We start from the raw sequence: 22,229 nt of genomic DNA, 5'->3' as shown, positions 1-22,229 counted from the left end.
TCCTATATGTTGTGGATGTACCCTATATGTTGTGGGATGTGTCCTATATGTTGTGGGATGTGTCCTATATGTTGTGGATGTGCCCTATATGTTATGGGATGTGTCCTATATGTTGTGGATGTGCCCTATATGTTATGGGATGTGTCCTATATGTTATGGATGTGTCCTATATGAGCAAGTCTGCTATGCAGACAAAAGCACTTGCTCCAGGCCATTCTGTAATACAACTTGTTGCACAACATTATGTTGTTTTACCTTGTGAAAGCCTCGTGGTTTAGGAGGCCCTGTAGTTGCTGTCTTCATTTCATTTTTACATGCAAAACAGTGTTGTTCACATGTAGCAATTCAAATATACCCTTTACTCACTAAAATCTTTACATCTACTTCCTACAATGACCATGATATTTATACTTAAAATCAGAAACATTATGATGGATTAGGCAACACTGCACAGCATAATGCTTTGACTTGGGATCACTGGGTTACAGAATGCAAATATTAAATCATAGCTATATGCAACTATCACTGATGTTGTTTTAAATTTACGTGATGATACTTGTATACCAATTATAAACATTTTGCATATTCAGTTTCCATTGCATCACTCAATTGAATGACCTGATGCTGCATCAAAGTGAATACATGTTTTTTTCTGCCCCTGGGGGCAATTGTTGGCCCAGCATACTGACAATCATGATGAAGGAATGAAAATCAAACTGATATCACTGTAGCAACCACAGCATAAACACAGGGCAGGAGTGCAGATGAGGGGAGGATGACTACCTCTCTGAAATGTCAAACTTTTAAATCAGTAGTTTATAGTCTGATATTTAGTCAAATTAAAACTTTGACTATGTATTGGCATTGATTTAGCTATTGTAATTTCATTTGATTTGATTCCTGTGCATATTTTCAGGAAAAGCATACATATTACATAGCCCTACTGGTGTGTTTTAGGTGGTTACCAAGTGTATACCCTTATCATTTCGAATTTGCTTTATTAAAATGTTTTAGGACTCCACTTTGGTTAATGTGAGAAACCATGTAGGCTACAAAACCAAATTGAAGCAAAAAAATAGCGGACTGTGGATTTCATTCATTAGTTTATTGGACATACAGATCCTTTACATTGTACATCTATCTTATTGTAACATATAAACCTGTGATATTGTTGTATTATTGTAGCATATATCCGGAGGTATTGTTGTATTGTTGTATTATTGTAGTATATATATGTAACGAGGCTCGCGCCACGGAGCGAGGAGACGGACACAAATGCAGAGATGAGCGAGATTTAATACAGGGAATACCAAAACCAGAGTCGATAGAACAGGCAGGGGTCATAACGTGCAAGCAGTCCGAACAAGAACAAGAAACAGGCATGACGAGACGAGAACAGGGAAGACTCACGGACCAGGCAGGAACAAACAGATGACGGGAAATACAGGGCTAGAAAAACAACGAACGTGAAAGCACAAACCGACTGATAGAACAAAACCACGGATGACTCGACTGGGGGAATGACGGGACTTAAATACATAGAACTGAAACAAGGAACAGGTGATAACAATGACACGGGGCGTGGTAGCACCCGAGGAATCACGGAGACAACGAGCAGGGCGGGATAAACAGGCACGGGACACAGACACAAGGGAACCCAGAGTGACAGCTACGAGAGGGGGCGTTGCCCTACGTGACAGAACCCCCCCTCAAAGCGTGCCACTCTGGGGCACGCAAGGGCAGACAGGACAGGGACAGCGGACACAGGACAGACCGGAGGAACAGACAGGGGGAAAGCAGGGCATGGAGACCGGGGCACGGCAGGGACAGGGGGACCAGAGATGGGCCAGGAGCCGGGCCGGGGCACGGCCACACAGGCAGGGACCGGGCGAGGCACGGGAGGAGGACTGGACAGGACAGGACAGGGGACAGACACGGGAGTTGGGCCAGAGGACAGGGCAGAGGAGAACACGGAGGCAAAGACAGCATGAATAACAGAGACTGGGACAGGAACAAGGTGGGTGATGACTTGGGGAACAGACACAGGGACAGGGACAGAGACGACACCACCAGAAACAGACACGGGAACAGGAACACAGACCTTGACAGACACAACCACAGGGACAGGAACCAAAACAAAACCAGGGACAGGACTGGGGAACATGGGGAACCCGGGCACAGGAGCAGGAACACAGGGCGGAGCAGACAGTACATGGAGTCCATGCCCAACAGGGGGCAGCACAGTCTCTTGGGGAACAGGAGCGGCTGGGCGGCGGGCAGCGGGCACAGGCGCGGCCGGGCGGCGGGCAGCGGGCACAGGCGCGGCCGGGCGGCGGGCAGCGGGCACAGGCGCGGCCGGGCGGCGGGCAGCGGGCACAGGCGCGGCCGGGCGGCGGGCAGCGGGCACAGGCGCGGCCGGGCGGCGGGCAGCGGGAACAGGCAGGGTCCGCTGGCGGGCAGCGGGAACAGGCAGGGTCCGCTGGCGGGCAGCGGGAACAGGAGCCAGCGTGGACGACCTCTCCTGGGTCGCAGGGACAGGAACCGGCGTGGACGACCTCTCCTGGGTCGCGGGGACAGGAACCGGCGTGGACGACCTCTCCTGGGTCGCGGGGACAGGAACCGGCGTGGACTGCCGACGGGCAGCGGGGACAGGAACCGGCGTGGACGACCTCTCCAGGGTCGCGGGGACAGGAACCGGCGTGGACGACCTCTCCAGGGTCGCGGGGACAGGAACCGGCGTGGACGACCTCTCCAGGGTCGCGGGGACAGGAACCGGCGTGTACGCCAAGCCGACGTCCTCGGGGGGCGGAGCCACCAAGCCGACGTCCTCGGGGGGCGGAGTCGCCGCACTGACGTCCTCGGGGGGCGGAGTCGCCGCACTGACGTCCTCGGGGGGCGGAGTCGCCGCACTGACGTCATCGGGGGGCGTGTCCGCCGCGCTGACGTCCTCCGGGTTCCGAGCCGGCCACTCCTGGGGTGAGTGGCTAGTACTCCCCCCCAAAAAATTCTTGGGGGGCCTTCGGGGAGCGGCTTCCGGGATCAGCGGAGGGAGGTCTTCTTCCACGGGGTCCGGGTTGAGCCTGGAAGAACACACAGACACAGAAGCCTCTCGGTTGCTCTCTCTGCGACGGCTCCGCCTCCTCCGAGGCGTCGGGAGCTCGCAGTGGTCATCGAGAGCAAACCGAGGGTTAAGCCAACGCTCATCTGTGCGCTCATTCCGTCTGCCCGCTGCTTGCACCACAGGTTGCTCACGCCTGTGGAGTTCGCCAAGCGGGGCAGACTCCCAGCGCTCAATAGGAGTCTCGTCGCGAAAGCCAGCCAAAACCGAAACTGACTGCGCTTTCTTCTGAGAGCGACGAGACTTCCGTGTTCCCACAGCGCCAGGGGTATTCCTGTCTCCGGCTCGTTCGCGCTGTAACACATGAGAGTTAAACTGCACGGAAGCAGCCAACAACTCGTTACAGCGACTAAACTCACCGGAGTCTCGCTCTCTCGCTGTGTCCTGGTAAGATCCGTGGTTATGTAACGAGGCTCGCGCCACGGAGCGAGGAGACGGACACAAATGCAGAGATGAGCGAGATTTAATACAGGGAATACCAAAACCAGAGTCGATAGAACAGGCAGGGGTCATAACGTGCAAGCAGTCCGAACAAGAACAAGAAACAGGCATGACGAGACGAGAACAGGGAAGACTCACGGACCAGGCAGGAACAAACAGATGACGGGAAATACAGGGCTAGAAAAACAACGAACGTGAAAGCACAAACCGACTGATAGAACAAAACCACGGATGACTCGACTGGGGGAATGACGGGACTTAAATACATAGAACTGAAACAAGGAACAGGTGATAACAATGACACGGGGCGTGGTAGCACCCGAGGAATCACGGAGACAACGAGCAGGGCGGGATAAACAGGCACGGGACACAGACACAAGGGAACCCAGAGTGACAGCTACGAGAGGGGGCGTTGCCCTACGTGACAATATCCTGTGGTATTGTTGTATTGTTGTATTATTGTAGCATATATCCTGAGGTATTGTTGTATTGTATTATTGTAGCGTATATCCTGTGGTATTGTTGTATTATTGTAGCATATATCCTGAGGTATTGTTGTATTGTTGTATTATTGTAGCATATATCCTGAGGTATTGTTGTATTATTGTAGCATACATCCTGTGGTATTGTTGTATTGTTGTATTATTGTAGCAAATATCCTGTGGTATTGTTGTATTATTGTAGCATATATCCTGTGGTATTGTATTATTGTAGTATATATCCTGAGGTATTGTTGTATTGTTGTATTATTGTAGTATATACCCTGTGGTATTGTTGTATTATTGTAGTATATATCCTGAGGTATTGTTGTATTATTGTAGTATATATCCTGTAGTATTGTTGTATTATTGTAGTATATATCCTGTGGTATTTTTGTATTGTTGTATTATTATAGCATATATCCTGAGGTATTGTTGTATTATTGTAGCATACATCCTGTGGTATTGTTGTATTATTGTAGCATATATCCTGTGGTATTGTTGTATTGTTGTATTATTGTAGCATATATCCTGTGGTATTGTTGTATTGTTGTATTATTGTAGTATATATCCTGAGGTATTGTTGTATTATTGTAGCATATATCCTGAGGTATTGTTGTATTATTGTAGCATACATCCTGTGGTATTGTTGTATTATTGTAGCATATATCCTGTGGTATTGTTGTATTATTGTAGCATATATCCTGTGGTATTGTTGTATTGTTGTATTATTGTAGTATATATCCTGAGGTATTGTTGTATTATTGTAGCATATATCCTGAGGTATTGTTGTATTATTGTAGCATACATCCTGTGATATTGTTGTATTGTTGTATTATTGTAGCATATATCCTGAGGTATTGTTGTATTATTGTAGTATATACCCTGTGGTTTTGTTGTATTATTGTAGTATATATCCTGAGGTATTGTTGTATTATTGTAGTATATATCCTGTAGTATTGTTGTATTGTTGTATTATTGTAGTATATATCCTATAGTATTGTTGTATTGTTGTATTATTGTAGTATATATCCTGAGGTATTGTTGTATTGTTTGTATTATTGTAGTATATATCCTGTAGTATTGTTGTATTATTGTAGTATATATCCTGAGGTATTGTTGTATTATTGTAGTATATATCCTGTAGTATTGTTGTATTATTGTAGTATATATCCTGAGGTAACTGCTATCTGCTGCGTTGCTGACTGATCTTCGTGAACGCGCCTCCGCGTTCATAGCTGGAAAATGGCGGACAAAACGCCAGGTGGGGCGCAGAAGGCCAACTCAAAGGTAATGTCTTACATTTGGTCTGCGCGTTAATGTAGTAGGTTAAGCGGTGTGTTTGTGATAATGAACAGATCGTAAGTTTGTGTTTGGTCGGGTAGTATCATAGCACAGTTATAACGATTTATAGCGATAACATCAGAAATGGAGACCGCTAATGACGCTAGGCTAGCAGGCTAGCGCTAGCTAACTTCCATTGCTAACTTCATTTAGCTAACTGGGTCGCACAGGCGCCTCTATATCAGATTAACATCATCATTAACATCATTAATATCATTAACATCATCTCCAGAATATGTGCGGCTAATATGTTACTCACTATACCGACTGTAATAACCAAGATTTAAAACAAAAGTTAAACGCACACTGTAGTTTCACTGGCGCTGGTCTTGACATGAATAGCTAACTAGCTATCATGGTGCTGGCTAGTACCAATACTCTTACTGGACCAGTTAACACCGTACCAGTACCGGTACCAGTACTCCTACTGGACCAGGTAACACCGTACCAGTACTCCTACTGGACCAGTTAACACCGTACCAGTACCGCGGGTCTCTTACTGGACCAGTTAACACCGTACCAGTACCAGTACTCTTACTGGACTAGTTAACACCGTACCAGTACCGCGGGTCTCTTACTGGAGCAGGTCCACACAGGTTGAAGTTCTGTGAAGTGTTTGGGTTAATAACAGATTGAATAAGATGACAAGATGCGAATCTCGCCAGACACGTGACATCCTAAACACCGGTCCCGTCCTCCAGTATCCCAATCTGAACCAGGACACTTCAGACCAGCTTGTCTGGGATTCGTAACGTGGATTTCCCTTAAACACGCGTGTGCCGCTCACACGAGTAAAGTTCGCCAGTACAGCGTGTGTGTGTGTGTGTGTGTGTGTGTGTGCTGCAGGAACTCGTATGTTACTGTGAGGTTTCTCTGGTTCTAAGAGAATGTGGACATGTAGAGCTCCAGGGAAGCTGTGCTGTATTCCTGCCCTCATGGTAAAGTCTGTACTGGACTGACGTTTTCTCCAACCCTCCACAGGCTCTGTTGGAAAGTAAGTTGAAGGCTTTCAGTATTGGTAAAATGGCTGTGGCTAAAAGAACACTAAGCAAAAAGGAACAAGACGAACTCAAGAAAAAGGTGAGTACAGTACAACTACAGTACAACTACAGTGTTAAATGATGAAATTCTGTCAGTACTGAATATAAACTGGGCATGTGATTAACCTGTAACCATAAGAAACTTACTTTATTTTCATGTCACACTGTAACCAAATTAATGGGATCATTTAGGAGAATGCATGAATGAGTTTTGTCTTAATTCTACAAGTAACACTTGTTTGCAGTTGTTTATTTCGTATCATAAAGCATGTTTCGTTGTATTCTGTTAACGTTTTTCATCATTAGAGTTTCATTAAGTGTACTTTGACAAACCTTCACAGGAGGACGAGAAGGCGGCTGCGGAGATCTATGAGGAGTTCCTGGCTGCCTTTGAGGGTGGTGAGGGCAGAGTAAAGACCTTCGTCCGGGGTGGCATTGCCAATGCCACCAAAGGTAAATTACACTCGCAAAACGTTTGTCAATCTTGAGCACTAAACGATATCTAATGTGAAATGTGCCATATTTTGTCAATTGTGTTTTTTCACCGCAATCAAAATTTGTCCTCCGCATTTACCCATCTGTGCAGTTAGAACACACACACACACACTAGTGATTACTAGGGGGCTGTGGATCAGGCGTGCCCAGAGCGGTGGGCAGCCCTAGCTCGGTGCCCGGGGAGTAGTTGGTGTTAGGTGCCTTGCTCAAGGGCACCTCAGTCATGGCCTCAGGTCTGGGAATCGAACCCACGACCCTCCGGTCACAAGACCAGTTCCCTAACCAGCTTTTAAGATTTAAAATGTTAACTTTTAGATTCTGTTCTGGTGATTTACCTATGCAGTACAAGTGCATTTGGTCACTGCTAGTGCTGCATAGTGTCATTTATTAATCATTATAGAAACCTTTTTAAAGTGATGTGATGGTGATGTGTGTACATCATCACTGTGTATCGTGGTGTAACGTGCGTGTACATCATCACTGTGTATCGTGGTGTAACGTGCGTGTACATCATCACTGTGTATTGTGGTGTAACGTGCGTGTACATCATCACTGTGTATCGTGGTGTAACGTGCGTGTACATCATCACTGTGTATCGTGGTGTAACGTGCGTGTACATCATCACTGTGTATTGTGGTGTAACGTGCGTGTACATCATCACTGTGTATCGTGGTGTAACGTGCGTGTACATCATCACTGTGTATCGTGGTGTAACGTGCATGTACATCATCACTGTGTATCGTGGTGTAACGTGCATGTACATCATCACTGTGTATTGTGGTGTAACGTGCGTGTACATCATCACTGTATCGTGGTGTAACGTGCGTGTACATCACTGTATCGTGGTGTAACGTGCGTGTACATCATCACTGTGTATTGTGGTGTAACGTGTGTGTACATCATCACTGTGTATCGTGGTGTAACGTGCGTGTACATCATCACTGTGTATCGTGGTGTAACGTGCGTGTACATCATCACTGTGTATCGTGGTGTAACGTGCGTGTACATCATCACTGTGTATCGTGGTGTAACGTGCGTGTACATTATCACTGTGTATCGTGGTGTAACGTGCGTGTACGTCATCACTGTGTATCGTGGTGTAACGTGCGTGTACATCATCACTGTGTATCGTGGTGTAACGTGTGTTTCCTGCATCATCTCGTCTTTTTCCTTTGGCCCTACAGAGGAAACTGCAGCTGATGAGAAGAGAGGAAAGCTCTACAAACCGAAATCAAAAATTCCGGAGGCAAAAAGTTTTTTACCCCTAGAAACTCCTCCACAGTTTCTTGCACTAGACAAACGCAGCGTAAGTTCTCGTTTTCTCTCTTGCTTTTTCATAATTGTCTCTTGTTCTGGACAATTACGTTTTGTCTTTTGCACATCCCAAGGCATCAAAGAAAGGGGATAAAGAAAAGAAGAAGAGCAACCTTGAGCTCTTCAAAGAAGAGCTGAAACAGTGAGTGTTTGGCCTCCTGTCTGTCTGGGACTGCGTGCAGCTCTTAATGGGGTGAGGTAAAGTGTGTGGTCTTCTACCTTCTAGGATTCAGGAGGAACGTGATGAGCGTCACAGGATGAAGGGACGTGTCAGTAGATTTGAACCTCTTTCCAACATGGAAGGACGAAGATCTTGTAAGTGTGTGTGCCATATTTTTCCATAACCAAAGTGTGCTTTGATTATGGAACTTTCACCATGAAGTCACGCTTTTCTTAAATATAAATGACATAACTGAAATTGTTTAACAATGTACTGTCACATCCATATAAGGCTTGATTTAAGTTTGGTTTAAGCATAGGTTATGAATGGTTAAGATTATGGGTAGATAACGAATGACTGGTTAATGTTAGGAGTACATTTTGATTGGTTAAGATTAGGAATAGATTGTGACTGTTAAGTCAGGAGTAAATTTTGCTTGGTTAAAGTTATGTATATATAATGATTTGTTAAGGTTTGGAGTAGGGTTAGGTAGTGCATATGGGGACATTAGCCTTTGCAATAGCATATGGGGACATTAGCCTTTGCAATAGCATATGGGGACATTAGCCTTTGCAATAGCATATGGGGACATTAGCCTTTGCATTGGCATATGGGGACATTAGCCTTTGCATTGGCATATGGGGACATTAGCCTTTGCATTGGCATATGGGGACATTAGCCTTTGCATTGGCATATGGGGACATTAGCCTTTGCATTGGCATATGGGGACATTAGCCTTTGCATTGGCATATGGGGACATTAGCCTTTGCATTGGCATATGGGGACATTAGCCTTTGCATTGGCATATGGGGACATTAGCCTTTGCATTGGCATATGGGGACATTAGCCTTTGCATTGGCATATGGGGACATTAGCCTTTGCATTGGCATATGGGGACATTAGCCTTTGCATTAGCATATGGGGACATTAGCCTTTGCATTAGCATATGGGGACATTAGCCTTTGCATTAGCATATGGGGGCATTAGCCTTTGCATTAGCATATGGGGACATTAGCCTTTGCATTAGCATATGGGGACATTAGCATATGGAGACATTAGCCTTTGCATTATCATATGGGGACATTAGCCTTTGCATTAGCATATGGGGACATTAGCCTTTGCATTGGCATATGGGGACATTAGCCTTTGCATTGGCATATGGGGACATTAGCCTTTGCATTGGCATATGGGGACATTAGCCTTTGCATTGGCATATGGGGACATTAGCCTTTGCATTGGCATATGGGGACATTAGCCTTTGCATTAGCGGGGACATTAGCCTTTGCATTAGCATATGGGGACATTAGCCTTTGCATTGGCATATGGGGACATTAGCCTTTGCATTGGCATATGGGGACATTAGCCTTTGCATTGGCATATGGGGACATTAGCCTTTGCATTAGCGGGGACATTAGCCTTTGCATTAGCGGGGACATTAGCCTTTGCATTAGCATATGGGGACATTAGCCTTTGCATTAGCATATGGGGGCATTAGCCTTTGCATTAGCATATGGGGACATTAGCCTTTACATTAGCATATGGGGACATTAGCATATGGAGACATTAGCCTTTGCATTATCATATGGGGACATTAGCCTTTGCATTAGCGGGGACATTAGCCTTTGCATTAGCATATGGGGACATTAGCCTTTACATTAGCATATGGGGACATTAGCATATGGGGGCATTAGCCTTTGCATTAGCATATGGGGACATTAGCCTTTGCATTAGCATATGGGGACATTAGCCTTTACATTAGCATATGGGGACATTAGCCTTTGCATTAGCATATGGGGACATTAGCATATGGAGACATTAGCCTTTGCATTATCATATGGGGACATTAGCCTTTGCATTAGCGGGGACATTAGCCTTTGCATTAGCATATGGGGACATTAGCCTTTGCATTAGCATATGGGGACATTAGCCTTTACATTAGCATATGGGGACATTAGCATATGGGGACATTAGCCTTTGCATTAGCATATGGGGACATTAGCCTTTACATTAGCATATGGGGACATTAGCATATGGGAGCATTAGCCTTTGCATTAGCATATGGGGACATTAGCCTTTACATTAGCATATGGGGACATTAGCCTTTGCATTAGCATATGGGGACATTAGCATATGGAGACATTAGCCTTTGCATTATCATATGGGGACATTAGCCTTTGCATTAGCGGGGACATTAGCCTTTGCATTAGCATATGGGGACATTAGCCTTTGCATTAGCATATGGGGACATTAGCCTTTACATTAGCATATGGGTACATTAGCATATGGGGTCATTAGCCTTTGCATTAGCATATGGGGACATTAGCCTTTACATTAGCATATGGGGACATTAGCATATGGAGACATTAGCCTTTGCATTATCATATGGGGACATTAGACTTACATTAGCATATGGGGACATTAGCCTTTGCATTATCATATGGGGACATTAGCCTTTACATTAGCATATGGGGACATTAGCCTTCCTGGTGCCTGAGTGTGTTGGGCCATGCCTGCGTGTGTTGGGCCATGCCTGAGTGTGTTGGGCCATGCCTGTGTGTGTTGGGCCATGCCTGCGTGTGTTGGGCCATGCCTGCGTGTGTTGGGCCATGCCTGCGTGTGTTGGGCCATGCCTGAGTGTGTTGGGCCATGCCTGAGTGTGTTGGGCCATGCCTGCGTGTGTTGGGCCATGCCTGCGTGTGTTGGGCCATGCCTGAGTGTGTTGGGCCATGCCTGCGTGTGTTGGGCCATGCCTGCGTGTGTTGGGCCATGCCTGCGTGTGTTGGGCCATGCCTGCGTGTCCAGTCCCACTACTGTGTGTCGTATCGTGGAAACAACATTTACACTGATGTTCTGCTTCTTTTAGCGGATGGTTCTTCACGAAGAAACCGTCCGTCCAGTGGTAATTCTGCTTTATATACTATGTAATGACATCACTTGAGCGTTTGGCTCTGTATATAAGTCATCGTGGTTAGATGAAGATGAACTTAAGTGGAGTCACTTTGTAAGATGACTGGGTCGTGTCTTTGATGGTTCCAGTTTTAGATGACTCCGCACCAGGCTCACATGACGTTGGTGACCCATCGACCACAAACCTTTACCTGGGAAATATAAATCCTCAGGTACGAGTGCAACACCACTGCGTTATGACCAGAAGAAATGTGACAAAACAGATTCTGCATAACTCCTGTCTGCCTGCCACACTGTTAATATGACAGAAAAAACCACAACAGCATTGTAGAAGATCCTAGCCGTATGATACAGGCGCTGCCGTGGACTCTGCTGTTCCTCCTCCTAGATGAATGAGGAGATGCTTTGTCAGGAGTTTGGTCGTTATGGTCCTTTGGCCAGCGTGAAGATCATGTGGCCCAGGACAGACGAGGAGAGAGCACGGGAGAGGAACTGTGGTTTTGTGGCCTTCATGACCAGGAGAGACGCCGAGCGTGCACTCAAACACTTGAATGGTGAGATTTACTACCGCAGTCACCTTTAAAGTCTAAACTGATGACAGCAACATTTTCACATTTATTTTTGTGAAGTTGGTATATTTAATTATTTAATAGTCAGTACTCCTTTGTTCATATTATATGTGTACTGTGTGCTTAGCCTCTTGAAATGTTTTCTGTTCCAGGAAAAGTAATTATGAACTTTGAGATGAAACTGGGATGGGGCAAAGGTGTGCCGATCCCACCTCACCCCATATACATTCCTCCGTCCATGATGGAGCACACACTCCCCCCTCCACCCTCCGGCCTGCCCTTCAACGCTCAACCCAAAGAGCGGCTGAAGAACCCCAACGCCCCCATGCCCCCTCCTCCAAAGAGCAAAGAGGACTTCGATAAGGTAACTTGGCATGCATGAGGAAACCCATAAAAGGCTTTTTGATTACCATTGTCAAGTTAGTTTTTTTTTTTTTTTTTTTTTCCCCATAATTTAAAATGAATTTCCCTCAAGAGCATTTGTTTCAAAAACAGAGTCCCGTTCCTCATAGGGTGCTTAGTCGACCTGTTGCCTTGACAACAAAAACATGGCCGTGAAGCAGTGTTCAGTGGAGCTGGGCAGCTGTTTGATTACTCCATGTATAAGATCAGAGTTAGCTGGCTAACGTAAGACGCCACGAGGAACGAGCTGGCGAGCTAACGGTCAGAAGGCTGTGAGCAGCAGTCGTCAGTACGCTATGAGGAATGGGACCCATTTAAGTTGTTGCCATGTTGGCTAACTGTAGATTAGAGTAAACTGTGCAGTGATACCGGTAAGTGTTAGAATGAAAGACACTGTTTTAAAATTCATAGCCTCTGATGTTATTCTTCAAAGAGAATCATAAATAATGCCAGGTTGCTTTAATTTTATTTATTTTTTTAATTCTAATTCCTTTGATTTATTTTTTGGCTAGAGAGGGTTTTGTTAGATATAGAGTGGTTTAAAATGTGTATTTTGCATTGTGTTGCCTTAAGTGCTTCTGTACTGTAAGGAGTTAGTTAAGTTCTAAACTGAGCACCTTAGAAGACGTTTGTTGTACGAGTATTCTGCTTATAGTATTCTGCTTGTTTCTTTTGAACAATACTCACATATATTCTATGTTTATTATCTGATGTGACTTCATATCCAGACTCTGTCGCAAGCCATAGTCAAAGTGGTTATCCCAACAGAAAGGTACATGTTTTTATTTTTTTCCAAATTCATATGAAATGTAGAGAACAACATCTCTATCATCTCTATCGTTGAGCTGATTGGGCATACAAGTGCTGCCAGAGGTTTGGTTTGGGTGAGCAACAGTCGAGGTCATGCATGAGCACACACTCCAGAAAATACTCCAGTAAATACTAACATATTACATTCTACCAAACACACACACATGTAAATACTAACATATTACATTTTACCCCACACACACACTCCAGAAAATACTAACATTACATTCTACCAAACACACACACACACACACACGTAAATGCTAACTATTACATTCTACCACACACACAACCTCCAGTAAATACTAACTATTACATTCTACCAAACACACACAAGTAAATACTAACATATTACATTCTACCAAACACACACACTCCAGAAAATACTAACTATTACATTCTACCAAACACACTCCAGTAAATACTAACATATTACATTCTACCAAACATATGTGCATTCATGCACACTACTTTTCCAGATCACGTTCATCTAAAGCCTTGCTGTCCTGTGCGTTGAGAGGCTACATTTAAGGAAAGAAAACATTGTGAAGCTTAAAAGTATTGAGTAGTGAACAAACCTGGCAACACGACGCACCCCCACCCCCTCCCCGCCCGTTTGTCTGCCCCATGTGTTTAAATAGATGTCAGGCATGATCTGCACTTTCACAGGTTTCTCCATTGGTGGGTTTGTTAGTACTGATAGGGCTAAAGTAGTTAAGCATCACTCTTTTAAACACTACTCGTTACATCGTGCATACAGTGACACGTGGATCACTTCCTCTGGCTATTGCTCACTCCAACCACCAGGGGGTGGCATGAAACAAAACGCAGCACCCAATCCTGTAGTCTCAGTGACCTTTGACATTGGCCTTGGTGAGCAGCACAAGTTGAACTGTCTGCAGCAGCGAGGGACCAGAAAAGCGTCACAGGACGGATTGGGGAAAGTATACAGAATGATTGCCTGACGTTGGTATGATCGGCTCCAATACTTGTGATTTGTGTTCCAATTCATATTACCCCCCTCCCCCTTTGCCAAAGATATCATCTTGCTGTCTTATTGGCCATCTCGGGGGCCAAGCCGAGAACCTCATTACTGTCCCCCTTAAGTGAGAGTGGACGTGCTATTATGGTTTCTCTTCTCACACCATCCACACGTGTTCCATTGTCAGAAAAGCTTTAAGAAATGTCACTTGGCCTTCTAACTACGTAGTGACTTTTAGCAGAAGGTGACGTTATATGTCCAGTAAGGGAGCAATACTATGGCTGTGAATACATCAAAGCATTTTAAATTTTGCTCACGTATGTGTGCTGCTACACTACCAGTTTAAAATCTTACACGTTTGTCTATAACATTTCTCTTAGCACGTTGTACACAGTGCTGCTGAGCTGAGACTGTAGCCGTAAGTGTGTGACAGGGAGCTGCGTAGTCTACCACAGCTCATGCTCATGTAGTGCTTGTGGTTTGTCCGTGATGCCTCTGAATCTGTTTTGCTTTAACTGTGTTTTTCTTATAGGAATTTGCTCTCTCTCATCCACCGAATGATCGAGTTTGTGGTGCGTGAGGGACCCATGTTTGAAGCCATGATCATGAACAGAGAAATCAACAATCCTCTATACAGGCAAGTTACAATTTCCTTTCACATGTAAATGTTCTCTGAGGGCCTGGAGCCTGCGGTGGCTTGTAGTAGGTCATGACTGGGTCATTACAATTATGAACCAAGTTATCTACACAAAACTAACTAACTATGTTCTTGTTTCAGCAGGTTTTTGTTTGAAAATCAAAGCCCAGCCCATGTGTATTACCGATGGAAGCTGTACTCCATACTACAGGTGGGTCGCACTCAGCTTTAGCACATCTGTGAGGTAAAACTCTCAGGGGACTGAACCGTGACATACGACCCACAGGGAGATTCTCCATCCAAATGGAGAACGGAAGACTTCAGGTTATTTAAGAATGGATCCCTATGGCGACCCCCTCCGTTGAACCCTTATCTGCATGGCACTCCTGACGATGAAGAGGGTGAAGATGACGATGAAGAAGAAAGCAGCAAGAAAGGATCACTCAAAGACGAGTATGTTGCCTTATGAGATGATACTCGTGCTGATTAATTATTTCTTGTCACCCTCCATTTGTAGCTGGAATTGTTTTTTGTTTTTTTATAGACTATAATGGTTGACCAAAAAGCACCTTTAGAAGATATGATCTGTACTACCTCATAAATCCCACGATACTTTATATTAGTTGTTCATCTGCTTTGAGGAGCTGAACATCTCTAGATGATGGAGCTAATATCACCACATCATTTTCTTCTGGTTGATTAAGATGCTGTTTATCAATCTTGTCTCCAGAATATCCCTGGCTTGCACCGTTTTTGGCATTCCCCCTGATCTGCTCACGCCCATTTAACCTCCTGAAGGTCTCATTAATCTGCTGGTTAGGATGTGTTGAAATTGGGTGAACAGAGGCCAGAAAGGCGTGTGCCTGGCGTGTGCCTGGCGTGTGCCTGGCGTGTGCCTGGCGTGTGCCTGGCGTGTGCCTGGCGTGTGTCGGGCGTGTGTCGGGCGTGTGCAGGGCTCAGTCAACCCTCTGTGCTCCTTCTGTGCTCCTGCAGAGAGAGGGACAAGCTGGAGGAGATGTTGCGTGGTCTTTCCCCGAAGAGGAGCGACGTTGCTGAAGCCATGCTCTTCTGCCTCACCCACGCCGACGCTGCCGAGGAGGTGGTGGAGTGCATAGCGGAGTCACTGTCCATCCTCAAAACTCCCCTCCCGAAGAAGGTCAGCTTGGACACCACCGCTGCTCTGAAAGAACCATTTAGGGTTATTGTAGCAAAACTCTAAGCTAAGAAAACTTGTGAATACTCCTGTGCCCAAAACACTTACAGCTAAGTCTGATCTGTTCTCATAGGTGAGTTGTGCTCTTTTGGGCACACAATGTACATATACAAAGTGTGGCAAACTTATAAATGGGTACAAAAGTCCAAATTCCGGAGGGATTTCATCATTTTCATTCCCTACCAACAGAAGACCAGTGAGCAAACGTCTTCTCCAGATATACAGTATAATGGTCGTCTTTGGGATTGGTCTTCTAAACGCGCACACACTGCTGTACTGTCCATCTCAAACATCAGCTGTAATGTTGGGACACTTGGATGAGAATATGCAGTAGTGGTTGTCTTGGACTTTTCTCAGCTAGGACTGAGTCTGTTTGGTTGGTTTCAATATATTTGTTGAATGTTACAGCTAGAATTAAGAAATTGTATGGCTTTATATAAAAACTTAATACCTCATAATATGTTCACTCTGCCTGTTGAGATATCTACACTAAAGCATCAGAAAACCATAAGACGTTATGCTTTCCAGAGTTGGTGTTGATATCGATTCATTTCTCACAGTGCAGGAAGCAGATACTGTCTGAGCGTCAGTTTAGTTCTGACATTTGCCCTCCTTTCCTCCAGATTGCACGACTGTATTTGGTGTCCGATGTGTTGTATAACTCCTCAGCAAAAGTTGCTAATGCTTCCTACTACAGGAAATTGTAAGTGCCTTCACTCCTTGGCTTCTCGTATCTGAACGCGTCTACGTGAATACATGAAGGTGAAAACATCTCTGTGTTCATCTCCTCTTCAACAGCTTTGAAACAAAACTCTGCCAGATTTTCTCAGACCTCAACGCCACGTTCAAGACGATACGAGGCCATTTGCAGTCAGAACATTTTAAGGTATGTAGCTGTTGGTTTCTTTGGTCTTTGGGGCTTCTGCTGGCAACCCTCTTGACATCAGAACTATGAAGTGGACACGTGAGTTGTGCTGTGTGCAGCAGCCTCATTATATCAGAGAGGCGTCTGTAGGCCTCCATGCCAAGCAGCACTTCTATCATGCACTTATATCAGAGAGGCATCTGTAGGCCTCCATGCCAAGCAGCACTTCTATCATGCACTTATATCAGAGAGGCATCTGTAGGCCTCCATGCCAAGCAGCACTTCTATCATGCACTTATATCAGAGAGGCGTCTGTAGGCCTCCATGCCAAGCAGCACTTCTATCATGCACTTATATCAGAGAGGCGTCTGTAGGCCTCCATGCCAAGCAGCACTTCTATCATGCCAGGAAACCATTTTGGAAGCTGCTGATAACAAAACAGCAAGAAAAGTAACAAAAAGAGTTGATTGCTGGGGTCAGTTGGAGGTTGTAAGTGCTGTGATATTTTGTTAATGTCATGAGAAAAATGTCAGAAGGTCAGAAGCTGAAGGCATTTGCCTCGGTCTCCACAGCAACGAGTGATGTCCTGTTTCCGAGCATGGGAGGAGTGGGCCGTGTATCCGGATCCGTTCCTGATCAAACTCCAGAACATCTTCCTGGGTCTAGTGGCTCTCGACCCCGACAAGGAGGTGCCTGAGGAGCCTGAGGTGAGGACTGCTTCTCAACATCTTCTTTCACAACACTTTGACCCAGATGATGTGCAACTTCAGTTTTCTACCAATAAATCACATGAAGGCTGGGAGAATTAGCATGCCACAATAATAACAAATAACATTTTTAATGAACATTTAATGTAATCATTTAATCAACTCTTTTAAAAGTTTTTCCTTCTCAGTAGAAAATGATACTCGGGTTACTACAAATGTCCCTGTTGTGATAAGCATGTGGAATGGGGTCTGTGGTAATGCTCATAATGTGCTCTGCTGTACGAACACAGCAACCTGAGCAGGTGGAGGATATAGATGGTGCCCCCATCGTGGAAGAGGAGATAGATGGTGCTCCTCTGGAAGATGTTGACGGCGCTCCACTAGATGGCGCTCCGCTAGATGGCGCTCCGCTGGATGGAGCGCCGCTGGACGATCTTGATGGAGTTCCTATAAAGGGATCAGAAGAAGAACTGGATGGAGTTCCCTGTGAGTGACGCGTCTTGGCATGATTAGAATTACTGTGTTAAACCTCCACAGCCATCTACACACTTGTCTGATTTTAAAACACTCAGATGTGTTGGAGTGTTTGAGTTGATTGGGTCAAGCTTTATACCAGGGGACTCAAAGACCTGTTGGACCTACATATAAGTTCAACCAGTTTATTGTCACCCAACACCAAAAATAGTTTGACCTGACAATCTCTGGTAGGTCGTGACATTTTACAATGACAACACTTGTTTGTTTAGTGGATGGGCCAAAACCGGGCTTTAAGATGGCACCATCAAAATGGGAGGAAGTGGATGGATCATCTCTTGAAGCTCAAGGTATGTTTATTTACATTTGTAAATATTAGCAAATGCTTTGAGGCCCCTCCAGGAATGTGTTATTGTTTGCTCTGTGAGGCTCTTTCTATATCATATTATGTGCTTTAGATTTCCTTATTCCCATCTTATTTCTTTACACTGTGCCTTTCTATTCTGGGGGATGCATTTGTCCTGAACACTGACCATTTTCTCTTTGCTTTCCAGCTGTAACCACATCGAAATGGGAAGCCTTTGATCCACCAGAAGATTCAGAAAAAAGTAGCGATAGGTAACAACTACAATATTAGTATTGTGTTTTGTGTGAGAGGTTTTATGGTTTGATTTTTATAGTTTGCTTATATGACTACACAGCTTCTTTTAAATATTTTCACCACATCTTTCTTTGGTTGTGTTGTTTGACACTTAATGACCCAAATAATTAACGTAACAGGAAAACTCGTGAAACCGATGTCAAAGAGATTCCTTTGAAGAGTTCCTACTCCGCAGAACCACAGTCCCACTCCCAGTCCATCAGAGAAGAATACCACGATTTGAAATGGGCCAAGCTCTCTGAGATGAGTGAAGAGAAGCGTGCTAAACTCAGAGAAATCGAGGTACGCTCCCATTGGTCCGTTTTTACCTGGGCCAGGCTCCCATTGGTCCGTTATTACCTAGGCCAGGCTCCAGAACACCATTCTGGGTTTCTAAATTTATCTTCTTTTACGCAGCTCAAGGTAATGAAGTTTCAAGATGAGCTCGAGTCTGGGAAACGGCCCAAAAGGTCAGGACAGAGTATTCAAGAACAAGTGGAGCTCTACAGGGATAAGTTACTGCAGAGGGTAAGTAGCGCTCTGAAGGCAGCTTTTAATTCCACGTGTGAATGCTTTGATTCTTGTGCTTCACACGGTGTTTTAGAACAGGGTGAAATTGCATCATTCTTACTCTGTTTTTCAGGAAAAGGAGAAAGAGGTTGAGAAGGATAAAGAAAAAGAGAAGGAGAAAAAAGACAAAGACAAGCCTGAGATGACCCACAAAGAGAAGGAGGAGTCCTCATCAAACAGAAAAGAAAAGCAAGTTACATTTCACCCATGCACACACACACAAAAGAAAAGCCTTACCAAACGATATATTGGGCTTCACCATTCAGAGCAGTTTACCTGCACGTGTGGCTGGTTTGACGTACAGAAGACAAACTTAGGTTTGCAGTTTCATGACTCTAGTTGGTGGGCATGAACTGTCATTTTTGGCTGTGCAAGTTCTGTGCATCACTAACATCTGACTTTTTCAGCTAATAAATAAATATGTAGTTATTTAGTATCAACATGCATGTGAACCCATGCATCACACCTAACCTACAGTGAGGTGCCTTCATGTGTGCACATGACACTGAAAACATTCAGCTCAAGATGTAATACTAGACTTCCATGGGAAACCTAAACTTGTTCCATCACGAATTTCCATTTTAGAGCCATGCATTTTTTTGGTCACTGATGAATGATGATGATCATTTTATGATTCTCATTATGAAGGTACTTAATGAATGTTTTATTGCCGAACTGATTTTGTAGTGAATTTGAAATGAAATTAGTTTGCTAGTCGTGTGGACATACATCACTGCATTACATTCCTTTTTGCAGTAACATTTGAAAAACGTTTTGCACCACTTTTGAACACAAAGCTTAATTTCTGAACCTTTCTATAAGTGTACCGATGTGGGCTGTGGCCCTGATATTTGTGCCATGCTCTGATTGGTCAGGAAACGCAGACACAGTCCCTCCCCCAGTCCCACACGCAGTAGCAGCAGTCGCCGGGGCAGGTCGCCATCTCCACGCTCGGAGCGCTCCGACAGGTCGTACACCAAGGACAGCTCGCGCTCCTCCTACAAAGACTCGCCACGAGAGAGCGGCAGGAAGTCCTCCAAAAGGTTAATGCCCAGTTTACTGCTTCTCTCCAAACACTGCACATCTGAATCGTAGGTCATTGCTATGGTGAGGCTGCGTGTGACGGCTGGATGAGAGGTATTATGTTAACATGCGTCGTTAGAGCACTGTGTAAAATCATGAGCGTTTCTAATTAATAATTAGTGTATTGCTAATCACTCCTACGGCACCTGAAGAATTTTTATAGAGCCAAGAATATAAATATTATAACTGAGATTAAGTGATACTGAATCACAAGTATAAAAGCAAATGAGTTGATGTTCAGTTAACCTTGTGACAGAAATGTATTCCCTTAGTATTTGTGATGGACCATCTGCTCTGTTTGGTGCCCTCAGATGCCTCAGAATGAATTAGCTTCATGCTAAATCACTGTCCTTTGGCTTTTTGCTGCGTTGACCTCCGTTCTGTCTCTCTGCAGGTCCCCCTCTCCTCCTGCCACGCCCAAACGCTCACGCAGGTCCAGATCAAGAACACCCAAGAAGTCCTCCAAGAAATCTCGATCCCGCTCCCGATCCCCACACCGCTCACACAAGAAGTCCAAAAAGAGCAAGCACTGAAAACATCTGTTGTGCCTGAATTTGGTCCTGTAAATCTGTGCGGGAAGCATTTCCTGTTTTGCCACTCCCCCTCCCAAGGTCACTCATATCTGCACGCGTAGTGTCCACCAGGATCTTCACTGGGTCTTTTATATTGTTAAATAAGGGGCTTCCTCTGGCGTCTCAACGTCCCCCATCACAAAATGAGATGACGTCTTAGGACTATGGTATTTTTGGTCATGGTTTTTAGATTCCTTGAAATTGACCTAAATTAAAATAGTGTGTATGTTTCAGTTGTATAGATGTTTGATTTTCAATAAAGACACAATTTATGTGATTTATTCCGAGACGTCCTTACATTTTGACATCAAATGTATATGTGTGTAGTGTGGATATATGTATGTAGTGTGGATGTGTGTAGTGTGGATATATGTATGTATGTGTGTAGTGTGGATGTATGTGTGTAGTGTGGATGTATGTGTGTAGTGTGGATGTGTGTGTGTAGTGTGGATGTATGTGTGTAGTGTGGATATATGTATGTATGTGTGTAGTGTGGATGTATGTGTGTAGTGTGGATGTATGTATGTAGTGTGGATGTATGTATGTAGTGTGGATGTATGTGTGTAGTGTGGATATATGTATGTATGTGTGTAGTGTGGATGTATGTGTGTAGTGTGGATGTATGTGTGTAGTGTGGATGTATGTGTGTAGTGTGGATGTATGTGTGTAGTGTGGATGTGTGTGTGTAGTGTGGATGTGTGTGTGTAGTGTGGATGTATGTGTGTAGTGTGGATGTATGTGTGTAGTGTGGATGTATGTGTGTAGTGTGGATGTGTGTGTGTAGTGTGGATGTGTGTGTGTAGTGTGGATGTATGTGTGTAGTGTGGATGTATGTGTGTAGTGTGGATGTATGTGTGTAGTGTGGATGTATGTGTGTAGTGTGGATGTATGTGTGTGTAGTGTGGATGTGTGTGTGTAGTGTGGATGTATGTGTGTAGTGTGGATATATGTGTGTAGTGTGGATATATGTGTGTAGTGTGGATATATGTGTGTAGTGTGGATATATGTGTGTAGTGTGGATATATGTGTGTAGTGTGGATATATGTGTGTGTAGTGTGGATATATGTGTGTGTAGTGTGGATATGTGTGTGTAGTGTGGATATGTGTATGTAGTGTGGATGTATGTGTGTAGTGTGGATATATGTGTGTAGTGTGGATATGTGTATGTAGTGTGGATGTGTGTGTGTAGTGTGGATATGTGTATGTAGTGTGGATGTGTGTGTGTGTAGTGTGGATGTGTGTGTGTGTAGTGTGGATGTATGTATGTAGTGTGGATGTGTGTGTGTAGTGTGGATGTATGTGTGTAGTGTGGATGTATGTGTGTAGTGTGGATGTATGTATGTAGTGTGGATGTGTGTAGTGTGGATGTATGTATGTAGTGTGGATGTGTGTAGTGTGGATATATGT

General features: G+C 44.6%; 1 protein-coding gene and 1 long non-coding RNA gene across 4 annotated transcripts; one reads left to right on the top strand and one right to left on the bottom strand.

Moving 5' to 3' along the window:
• The first annotated feature begins 5,150 nt into the window (after window positions 1–5,150).
• u2surp (U2 snRNP-associated SURP domain containing) lies at window positions 5,151–21,099 on the top strand. 3 transcript variants are annotated; one of them, XM_076975768.1, is made up of 26 exons: window positions 5,151–5,328; window positions 6,364–6,462; window positions 6,764–6,875; window positions 8,102–8,223; window positions 8,306–8,373; window positions 8,458–8,546; window positions 11,255–11,290; window positions 11,428–11,510; window positions 11,687–11,852; window positions 12,020–12,231; window positions 12,998–13,041; window positions 14,594–14,698; window positions 14,843–14,909; window positions 14,985–15,151; window positions 15,692–15,854; window positions 16,535–16,614; window positions 16,710–16,797; window positions 17,349–17,483; window positions 17,774–17,969; window positions 18,230–18,307; window positions 18,512–18,575; window positions 18,738–18,900; window positions 19,015–19,125; window positions 19,241–19,356; window positions 20,043–20,210; window positions 20,645–21,099. In XM_076975768.1, the coding sequence occupies exons 1-26, from the start codon at window positions 5,284–5,286 to the stop codon at window positions 20,781–20,783; spliced, it is 2,916 nt and encodes a 971-aa protein (XP_076831883.1). In that variant the 5' UTR covers window positions 5,151–5,283; the 3' UTR covers window positions 20,784–21,099. The 3 variants fall into 3 exon arrangements, with proteins under 3 accessions (XP_076831883.1, XP_076831882.1, XP_076831884.1); XM_076975767.1 differs by having other exon boundaries at window positions 14,840–14,909; XM_076975769.1 differs by lacking the exons at window positions 5,151–5,328; window positions 6,364–6,462; window positions 6,764–6,875; ... (5 more) ...; window positions 11,687–11,852; window positions 12,998–13,041 and having other exon boundaries at window positions 12,092–12,231.
• On the bottom strand, window positions 13,883–16,556 carry LOC143477239 (uncharacterized). Its single transcript, XR_013121528.1, has 2 exons — window positions 15,960–16,556; window positions 13,883–15,878 (listed from the first exon to the last, which is right to left on the bottom strand). It is a non-coding gene; the product is annotated as an uncharacterized LOC143477239 (long non-coding RNA).
• Window positions 21,100–22,229: the final 1,130 nt, after the last annotated feature.

The sequence above is a fragment of the Brachyhypopomus gauderio genome, chromosome 16, assembly GCF_052324685.1.
Source record: "Brachyhypopomus gauderio isolate BG-103 chromosome 16, BGAUD_0.2, whole genome shotgun sequence".
Lineage (NCBI taxonomy): Eukaryota > Metazoa > Chordata > Actinopteri > Gymnotiformes > Hypopomidae > Brachyhypopomus > Brachyhypopomus gauderio.
Note: the sequence above shows the minus strand (reverse complement) of the source record. Positions and strands in the feature narration are given on the sequence as shown.